This window comes from Delphinapterus leucas, chromosome 3, assembly GCF_059928025.1.
Source record: "Delphinapterus leucas isolate spDelLeu-1000000601 "Yukka" chromosome 3, BTC_Dleu_Yukka2, whole genome shotgun sequence".
Taxonomy (NCBI): Eukaryota; Metazoa; Chordata; class Mammalia; order Artiodactyla; family Monodontidae; genus Delphinapterus; species Delphinapterus leucas.
The window spans coordinates 116592833-116603687 of NC_143131.1; the positions used below are offsets into that span (position 1 = coordinate 116592833).

General features: G+C 44.7%; 1 protein-coding gene across 1 annotated transcript; it reads left to right on the forward strand.

The window, feature by feature from the left end:
- The first annotated feature begins 276 nt into the window (after positions 1–276).
- Positions 277–6167, forward strand: WNT8A (Wnt family member 8A). Its single transcript, XM_022589007.2, has 6 exons — positions 277–1068; positions 1173–1206; positions 1437–1575; positions 2713–2838; positions 3706–3848; positions 5005–6167. Exons 1-6 carry the CDS (start codon positions 863–865, stop codon positions 5551–5553), a joined length of 1197 nt encoding a protein of 398 aa, XP_022444715.2. The 5' UTR covers positions 277–862; the 3' UTR covers positions 5554–6167.
- The last annotated feature ends 4688 nt before the right edge of the window (positions 6168–10855 follow it).

Here is a 10855-nt window from a genome sequence, read left to right on the forward strand (position 1 = left end):
GCAGTCCCTGACCCTACCTAATATTGCTTCGGGTTCTTCCTAGGGGCCACAAGTTCTTTTATTCATTCATTCCTTCACTCATTTGTTCATTCATCCAGGCATCTTCTTCAGCACTAAGAATACAAAGTGAATCTTAAAGACAGATTCCTGCCTAAGGAGCTTATGTCCTAGCAACAAAGTGCTATCAGAAAGAAAGGCATCAGTCTTCTGAAATATAGCCCTGGGTGGCCCAAAGGTTGATTCTCACATATACAAGCAGTTAACAAACTAGAGCTCTAACAAATATAAAATGGTAGACCTACTAGGAATGAAGGAAATTTACCAGAACTTACTTTGGTAGAATATGGTAGAAGGGACTGTTGAGAGGTGGCCTCTGAAGTGTGTCTGCTCCAGGGTCCCACGTGACTTTACAGTCACCAAGGGAGGAGGTAGGAATGGTGCACTTGGTTGCTTGGGTAAAATGAGTAGGAGAGGGCCCCAAGTAGAGTTCCTCTATAATTATTAACACCTTGAGGAGGAAGGCAGGGTAAGGAGTGGGGTCTTATTAACGGGTGAGGACACCGTAACTTTGAGGGATAGATGACCTATCTTTAGAATTAGCAGAGCTAGGAAACTTGCTTGCTCTGGGCTACAAGATTCTGAAAAATGAGCCCTCAAGCAGGAAGAGACAAAAGTCTGACTTATAGAGGGGTAGAAACCTCCTGGGTAGGGAAAGGCCTCAGCCCATCCGTCAGCCTGGGAGGGAAGAAGGGCTGGCAGGGCGGGGCAGGGCGGGGCTTCCCTTGGAGGCTTTGGGCTGAGTCCCTCCTCCCTGGTCCCCCATTGGGTCAGTGGCTCCTACAGCCCTGCCAGTGAGGGACAAATGAGAAGAGCTGTTGATTTTTTCCCCCTTGGCCATTCAGCATTTCCCTACATAAATACTGAGAAAGATCCTGCCCTCTCCTCACTTCTCTGGACTTGGCCCTGGGCTAGACTTGGTCCCCTGGGGGTGGGAAGGGCCATGGGGGACTTGTTTATGCTCAGGGTGGCTGTGGGCATATGCTATGCAACCTTCAGTACCTCTGCCTGGTAAGTCCTTCCCTCTCCCTCCCCCCCACCCCCCCTCCTCACCAAGGAAGCTTCTACTACCTCATCCCCATTCACCATTACCTCACTTTTTCTCTTTTTGGTAGGTCAGTGAACAATTTCCTGATAACAGGTCCCAAGGTAGGATGATCTCCTGCTCCTGTTTTTACCCATCCAGGTTCCTAAGGGAACTCTTTTGGGGAAGGAAAAGAGGGGAAGGGAGATAGTGCCAGAGGTCACCCACCCAGAGGAACATATGATTGATTATTCCCTAATGGAGAGCTAACCCATTTGAGTCTTGCTTGCACCCTCTGACCCAGACGACCTGACTAGAGCCAGGGTTGAAGCTCACATCCTTTTCCCTCTGCCAGGCCTATATGACCTACACCACCAGTGTGGCCCTGGGTGCCCAGAGTGGCATTGAGGAGTGTAAGTTCCAATTTGCTTGGGAACGCTGGAACTGCCCTGAAAATGCTCTCCAGCTTTCCACTCACAACAGGCTGAGAAGTGGTAAGTTTGTGCACCTGTACAAGGGGGTATATGTCCATGAAGTTGGGCTTGAAGTATATATGTATGTGTAACATGTATGTATACAGTGCAATGAAAAAGTTAGCAGTGATCTGCCACTTCCTTGTTGTGTGACCTCAAGTGAATTACTTCTCCCTCTCTCAACCTCAGTGCTGTCATTTGGGTCAATAAGGTCAGCTGTTTAGCTCACCAGGAGTGTTGTGAGGGTTGAATGAGATGAATACAAAGGTATCTCTATAGAAATGTAATAACTCTATTTTTTAATGCATGTCTGTATTTGTGTTTGTACACACTTATCTTGTACTGATTTGCATGAAACAAAAGTGGGGAAAGGGCTCTGTGTTTGCAGCCCCTAAGGGAGTTTCAACTGTCATAAAATCCCAACAACAGAGAAACTGAGAGATCACACATTGAGCTATGCTTCAACTTGAGTGTGTGTGTGTGTGTGTGTGTGTGTGTGAGCAGTTGTTTGTAACCATGTATAGTAGTTTGCATGAAAGTTGTTTATGTAGAAACTATTAATGAAGAGTTGCCTGAGAAAAGCTAGGGAGAAGGGAGTAAAGAAGATAGGAAAAGAAGTATCTTCCTGTGGGGTATACAAATAGGATGAGAAGTAAAGTGGGACAACGTTTATAAAGAGTTAGGAAGATACAAGCTCAGTAAGTGGTAGGTATTATCATGATGATTATTACATGGCTCCAACTCCATGTCAGAGAGAAGAAAATACCCTTCTCACTTTCATAAGCCAGCCTCAAAGCTCTGAGTCCTCACTGCCTAAGGACAAGAAGCAATGGCTAATGAACAGAGGCCTAGGCTGGATATCAGGGGGATAGTGTCCTGGTCCCAACACCATAACTGGTGAGGAGAGTGGCCTTGGTCTCATCACTTTATCTCTGGGTTTTACTTTCCCCATCTGTAGCATGGGGATGCTCATTCCTGCCTGGATGAAGTAAGGATGCTGGAAAGGCATGCACTGTTCTCTCAAGTAGAAGAGCATTCTCTTAATAAACCCAAAGAGGGAGGGGGACAGGAGAGAGAAATGAAATGGCATTTCTTTTCCAAAAACTCTTCTTTGGGTCATCAGGGTCCTAGTTTCCAGCCCCCTCTTTCTTTCCAAAGCCACCAGGGAGACTTCCTTCATTCATGCTATCAGCTCTGCTGGAGTCATGTACACCATCACCAAGAACTGTAGCATGGGCGACTTTGAAAACTGTGGCTGTGATGAGTCAAAAAATGGAAAAACAGGTAAGTTGTGCTCTCTGATGGGGGTGGGAAGAGGTGAAGGGTATAGAGCTGAGCATAGGCTAAACTCTTCCAGGGAAAGGCTGAGGGACACAGCTTCTTCAAACCCCTAGACTCTAGCAGCAGCTTCATTGGTGGGAGCTCCTAGATCTAGACCCTCCTAAGAACTGAGCTGGATCCATGATTCCAGAACCAGCAAGTAGCACCAAGCTCTAAAGCCAACAAGGCATCTAGGAAGGAGGAGGCCAAAGAGAGTTTAAAGCTAACCCTTGTATTTCAGGCTTAGAATGACTTGTGCATAATCCAGAGCTACCCAATTATCTGCAGACAGCCTAAGAGACTTAGATTTGTCACTAATGAGGGAGGAGGTGGCTCTAACAAGACTACTGTAGCATAATGGTACAGAATTCTAGAATGTTTGAACTGCAGTGAACATTTGAGATCCTCTAGGCCAGCCCCAGCGTGCCTACCTTTACTTTGGGTATAGAGTTGAACTGTCTAGAGTTGGGGAGTACCTGAAGGGTGGGCAGTTGGCTTTGGGAATAGGATTCCCCCCGACCCCCACCCAAAATACCTCCATTTTCCTGTTTCACCTTTTTCCTTTTTTTTTTTTTTTTTGGCCGCCCTGCGTGGCTTGCAGGATCTCAGTTCCCTGACCAGGGATTGAACCCCGGCCTTGGCACTGAGAGTGCGGAGTCCTAACCACTGGACTACCAGGGAATTCCCTCCCTGTCTCACCTTTAGCTATAGCTTTACACACTTCTAGGACTCTTGGGGATGGTCTGTCTATGTCAGCTAAAATGACCTTGACTCTTCTCCAGGGACTTAGCAGGAAGCTATACACAGAACTTATTCTTTCCTTATGTGTAGGAGGCCATGGCTGGATCTGGGGAGGCTGCAGCGACAATGTAGAGTTTGGGGAAAGAATCTCCAAACTCTTCGTGGACAGTCTGGAGAAGGGGAAGGATGCCAGAGCCCTGATGAATCTTCATAACAACAGGGCAGGCAGGCTGGTACGTATAAGAGTTGACCAATGAGCCAACAGGCTCTCAGTATTTACAAAAGCCTCACATCCATACAGACCTTCACAACTTACCAAGAGCTGTCTCATACATGTTTCATCCTCACACCACCCAGCAGGACTGGGATAGCTACCCCCATTCTCTGGATGACAAAGCCAGTTAAGGCAGAGCCGCGGCTTGGCCAAGGCAATACAACTAATAAGTATCAGAACCAGGCAATGAACACAGATCTTTTAGCCTAGTCCTTTTATCACTAAACCTTATATGCTAACTCCTTCTACAGGCAGGTTTCTGAGAACACAGAACAATACAGAACAAAGGCCTTGCTTTCATGACTTAAAATTTTAACCATTTCAACTGCATTTCTAGGAAATTAACAGGGGTTTATCATACAACCTATGTCCTAATGTCTTTCTGGGCTTGGAGGGGTTGGGACTGATCTAAGCTTCTCTGGAAGGTCTAATCTCCCTCAAGACTTTTGGTGGGGTAGCAATCCTTGGAGTGTTCTGAACTGAAATCTGGAGTCTAGTTGTATTAGAAGCTAAGAGCATAGAAATTTCCCTTTGAGCCTATACCTAGATGTCCTGGCTGCCCATGGCAAAGGGAAGAGGTTTTCAAGGCAATTACAACCATGGGTAATCACCTTGGGGGTAGGGGTTCAGAGCTTCCTTCCCTCTGGGAGGGGGCCCAAAAGACAAATCCAAATACCCACAAATACTCTAGCCCCCAGCTTCAACACAATAACAGTGCCAATGATCATGTTTTTCATTTTTAATTTACAAATTACTTTCTTGATCATTCTTATTCTTATGGGCAGAAAGAGAAGCTCACAAGTGATGAAGTTAGGCCTTCAGCCTAGGTTACCTGACTTCAGTAACCTTCTCAACACTTGCCTCACTTCTTCCATAAGAATCACTCAGGGAAACGTTAAAATCACCAATACCATGGCCTTTAAACCTCTGAACTTCCTAATTGAGAAGATATGAGGTAGGGCCCAGATCTTCTTACGGGCCTCCCTCATAATTCTAATGTACTCTAAAGTTAAGAAGCACAACTCTAAAATATTCCATTAATTGCTAGCCTTTGGTCTTCTCTACCCAGAGCCAATCTCCTTTTGTCCTCCCTCTCTCTTTCTCTCTCTGTGAAGGCAGTGAGAGCCACCATGAAAAGGACTTGCAAATGTCATGGCATCTCGGGGAGCTGTAGCATCCAGACATGCTGGCTGCAGCTGGCTAACTTCCGGGAGATGGGCAACTACCTAAAGGCCAAGTATGACCAGGCACTGAAAATTGAGATGGATAAGCGGCGGCTAAGGGCTGGGAACAGTGCCGAGGGCCACTGGGCACCCACTGAGGCCTTCCTTCCTAGTGCAGAAGCTGAGCTGATCTTCTTAGAGGAATCGCCTGATTACTGCACCCGCAACTCCAGCTTGGGCATCTATGGCACAGAGGGTCGGGAGTGTCTGCAGAACAGCCACAATACATCCAGGTGGGAGCAATGCAGCTGCGGGAGCTTGTGTACAGAGTGTGGCCTGCAGGTGGAAGAGAAGAGAACTGAGGCTATAAGCAGCTGTAACTGCAAATTCCAGTGGTGCTGCACGGTTAAATGTGACCAGTGTAGGCATGTGGTGAGCAAGTACTACTGCACGCGCTCCCCAGGCAGTGCTTGGTCCCAGGGCAAGGGCAGCACACGATAGCACCCCACAGGAACTTACTTGCTCAGTTGCATGACAATGGAGGGGGGACACAGCTTTTCTCTGGGAGAGAAGAGATAAGAAAAACAATTGGAAAGTCACAGGGTTGATCTGTAGTCCTCTTGATATCTGCTGTACATGGGAAAATGGAGGCCTAAGATTATACAGCATGTTCTTGACAGAGCTGAAATGGGAATCTGGGCCTCCTAACTTGGGTAGACCCCATTTCATCTTTCCTACAAGTTACTTCCTGGTCTTTCTGCCTGTAATTTTGCAGTTTGCTAAAGGGGGAGTTTTGGTTTGGGGTCCATATCCAAAAAGACCTTCAAAGTACTTGCCCCTGGAGTTTCAGACCACGTCCAACCCAGCTGTACGGCTGAGAATCAGAGAATGGAAGCCAAAAATGAGAGTTCTGTCCAGAGTCCTGAAGGAGCAACCTTCCCCTAGTCTGGCAAGCTCCAGAAAGACCAACTACAAGTTCATACAGATAAGTGGGGCAGAGGCTACATACCTGCCTAGAGGGAGGTATATAAGGTGTTGGGTTTTTTACCTCAACATGCACTTTTGAAAAGTTCACCCCACCCAACCCTGGGGAAACCAGTACCCAATATAACCTCATGACTTTTCCAGCTCAGAAACTATCTCTGGAGCCATGGAGAAGGGATGGTTACAGTAAGTGGACAGATGACTACAACTTACCTGCTCAAGGCCCCCCAAGAGGGATTTTCCCCCAAAGAGCTATAGAACAACTCTCTTTTGTTATTTTCCCAGATTGGGAACTCATCTTCATTCTGCAATAAATGCTTCTAGAATATATATTTAATTGAGACCTTTTATTTCTCTCCTTGGAAACCTTAGGATCAGAAAGAGAATGAGAAACCCTGCTTCTATATCCCAATTATACACAAGGCTAAAAGGAGAAACTGGAAATATCCAACCCCCTTGATATCAGTGTTTGACAGATAATAAAATTGAGACCCAAGAACTGGCCTATAGGAAAAGAATCCAGATTTCTGAATTTGTAAAGTATTATTTTAATGCAACCTAAGCAACTTGAGGAACAAGCAAGCCCTTCGAACTTGAATCATATTCAAAGTGTGTTTGCTCTCTTAACTTGGGCTTCCTGGGGTGTCTGTACACCAAGGACCTGGGCCCCAAGGCAAGAGACTAGGAAAGTTGTGGATTCTCCCTTCCTCATTTACACTTCTACATCTTCTACTGGTAAGCTTTGGGGGAGGAGTAGTTTCCCATAAAGAGAGCCCTAGGGGCTCAACCACTGTTCTAAATCTGAGCATCCTGGCCTTTGGAGTCTCCCCTCTCTGCAAAGGTCAAGCACCCTGCAGGGGGGACGTATTTCAAATATGTTGAATAAACAAGTAAAATGACTGGTCACCAAGAGTGGGGAAACATTCTTAGCTTAATGTTTTAAATTAAAAAACAATTTAAATGTTCAACATCAGGGCAAACTAGTTAAGTCATGGCTATACAATGGAATATTAGCCATTAAAATAATATTCTGAAAAATATTTAGTAACATGAAAAACATGCATGCTATAATTAAGTGAATAAAGTAAATTACAAAACAGCATGTTCAGGATGAACCCAATTTTGTTTTAAAAATAGGAAAATATTAGCTATCATGTAATACCAAAGTAGAGTGGTTTGTTTTCCTTTTTGTGTTTTTCTGTATTTTTATATTTGTCTACAATAAACAAATATTTTTGTCATCAAAAAAATTAATAGTTATTTTTTTAATGTCAGCAGGGAATAACCAATCCATTTTTTTGTTTGTTTGAGTGAAAAGAAAGGTGAAATGTTCATTAAGGAAGTTGGCATCTCAGGAGAAAACATAAGCAGGTGCCTTGAAAGTCTACCCTGGTATCTATTACTTCTGTGCATTTAAAACTACCACAGATGCCAGAAGCCAGAGATAAAGAGAAATCCATAAAAATGCAGCCTATGTCAAGGAAATGGAAGATTTCCTCTACCTCCCTCCTTCTAAGGAAGGTTAAAAAAAATACACTACAGTTAGCAACGAAGAAGTGTGTATGTGTGTGTGTGTGTGTGTGTGTGTGTATGTGACGGTGGTGGTGGCAGTGGTAGAAGGGAGAATGGAAGAGATACCATCCAAGCACAAAAATTGTGGTGAAGCAATAGGCAACCAAAAGAAAAGATTATTTCCCTGGGGCTCAGACAAAAAAAAAAAATTATCTAGCTTGATGTTGAACCCTCAAAACCCTCAATAAACATAGACAATAAACACAGATGCCAAATTACTCATGAAACCTGAGTTGTAACACTGCCAAGGAACTGAACAAACTAGACTTTTCTCTTTATTCATAACTGAATCTCCATCCAAAGACTCCATGTATCTGATGCTTTGACATTTTCCCCAGGACCTTGTTGACATTCCCAAATAATCTTATGGGAGAACAATTGGGAATTCCATGAAAAGTTTGCCTACTTCCCCCAAAAGCTCATAGTCCCACTCCTCCCAAGCCTCTTCCAACCTCATTCATTTTACCCTCATGGCAATCAATCACATCAACCAATCTTCCCACATGGACCCTGGGCCAGAAACTAAAGGAATTTGGATTTCTCTGCATCCATCACCTTCCTGTCAAGGACTCATTCCAAGGCATTACAGTGGCATTCAGATTCATTAGTTACAACCCTACACTCCTTCCCTTTTGGCTCATCCTTAACAAGCTGGCTATCATTAAGGTGACAAAACAGTAAAACCCCCGTGTTTGATAGGTCCAGGGCCCAAGACAGGCAGGTTGGCAGCCACAATCTGATAGTAGATCTTGAAAAGCTGCTGAAAAAGGAATTGACTCAATGAGAGAAACCTGTCCATGAGCCTAGTCCCACTTCAGTAAATCCAGGCACTGATTCACATTGCCTGGAGAACAGAAGTCTGTATTTTCTCAGTCTATGCTTGCCAGGCCCCTACAAAACTTTTTCTCCTCCTCCTCCACCTCCTCTTCCTTCTCCTTTTTCTTGCTGTCTGATCTTTGCCATGGGCAGAATTAAGAAAACCCTAAGGCCTATTCCCAGAGTTTCCCATGGTCCCCTGCCAGTCTCCTCAGGGCTTGCTAGTGGGTGATCACAAGGGTGGAAAGGGAGTAACTGAGGACCTACTAAGTGTCAGATGCTTAATATATACTATCTCCTTCAATCCTCAGAACAATCCAATTAAAGAGTTACAATTATTCCCCTCTTACTACTGAGGAAACTGTGGCTCAGAGAAGTTAAGCACCCAACCTAAAATTAAACACATGGAGGTAGATTTGAATTTGGACCTATTACCACATAAATCTATACTCTTCCTTTATACCACTTACACACTGGGACCCCAGGGATCTCTTGCGACATTCTCCAGCTGTCATGACAGCTTTGTAGAATGACTCCATTTATATGCAGTGAAAGGTGTCCTTTTCCTCCCTCTTCTACAAGTAGAAGAGTCACATTTCTCAGCCCTTCTCCAGAAAGAAGAAACCTAACTTTTGACTTGCAAAGGCCTTCCTTAGAATGATAAAGCAGATAGCCTGGCTCCTGCTGACTTGGGAGGGCAGAATCCTGGTTCTCCAGGGGGTACTCAAAGAAAAAGGCTAACCATTGTGGTCTACATTAGAGGTCAAAGTTTCAAAGGAATGTCAAAAGAGGGGTGTTTATTTTAGAGGCTAGAAGAAAAAAATACAGGAAAGACAGAAAGACAAATTTCTAGCCCCAGATCACAAACTACTCATATCATTGATCACAAAAGACAGTGACCAAAGCCCCAGATAAAGAGGTTTGAGGTGTGGGGGATGAAATGAAAAGAAAGACCAGAGCAAAGACTTCCAGAAGAAGTTAAAGACCTTTGGGTAGGACTAGTGCTCTACACCATTTTAATTTGGTTGCATTCCCTACGAGGTAAGCTAGGTTTAGAGGAGGAAAGTTCCCCCACACCCAGTATCACCAAGTGAGATAGCTGAACGTTAGACTCCAGGGCCCTGCCCACTCTCCATGGCTGGTGCCCTGCCAACCCTGCCAGGCTGCCCTTTTTATCAGGAAATGAATGTATGATGACCAATGAAAGCACTGAAGAAATTAGGCCCAGGCTCTGGGAAGCCTCAGACTGCACTTGGTCAGTGAGGGAGGAAGGAGGCTGTGGGTAAGAGAAGTGGAATATGGGTAGGGGGTGGGTGGGATGTGGGTAAGGGAAAGGTGATGCGCATTCCTCTCAGATTCTCAGATACCTGCCTAGACCTATGATGGGACTAGGGGATCCTAAAATGGCCACTTCTTCATCAGGAGCTTCTTGCAATCTATAAGAGATCACTTGATTCAGCTACCTGCTTCTTAATAGGAGAGCTCCTAATCTAAGGCCTAAGGAAGAGAAGCACATTTTACACTCTGTGTTGAAAGACCATCAGAGAGGGAGGGAGAAGCTAGTACTTCCCTCCCTGGGATAAAGTGCCTATTAGGACATTTGCTGCATGCCTAACCTGAATCAGCACTGCTATATTTTATTATTTATTTATTTATTACATCTTTATTGGAATATAATTGCTTCACAATGGTGTGTTAGTTTCTGCTGTACAACCAAGTGAATCAGCTATATGTATACATATACCCCCATATTCCCTCCCTCTTGAGTCTCCCTCCCACCCTCCCTTTCCCACCCCTCTAGGTCGCCACAAAGCACTGAGCTGATCTCCCTGTGCTATGTGGCTGCTTCCCACTAGCCATCCATTTTACATTTGGTAGTGTGTATATGTCAGTGCTACTCTCTCACTTTGTCCCAGCTTTCCCTTCCCCACCCCACCCCCGTGTCCTCAAGTCCATTCTCTATGTCTGCATCTTTATTCGTGTCCTGTCACTAGGTTCATCAGTACCGTTTTTTTAGATTCCATATATAGGCATTAGTGTACGGTATTTGTTTTTCTCTTTCTGACTTACTTCACTCTGTATGACAGACTCTAGGTCCATCCACCTCATTACAAACAACTCAATTTCGTTGCTTTTTATGGCTGAGTAAGCACTGCTATATTTTAAGTCTACGAAATCTTCTAGGACCTCTCATTATGGATTGAGGCCTTCAAAATACTCCTTTTCTCAAAGCCAAATAACCCTAATTACTTCAGTTTTTCACTAATTCTCTCTCACACACTTTTTCTTAGACCGTCTTCAAATGCACACCAGCTTTGGGTTTCTGTGAGGGGTTAGGTAAGGGTGTGAGCCAGAAACCCTTGTCAAACCTCAATTGCCATCACCTCTTTGCCCTCAAGTATCTGAAGAATCTGCCTATGCTTGGCTGTCA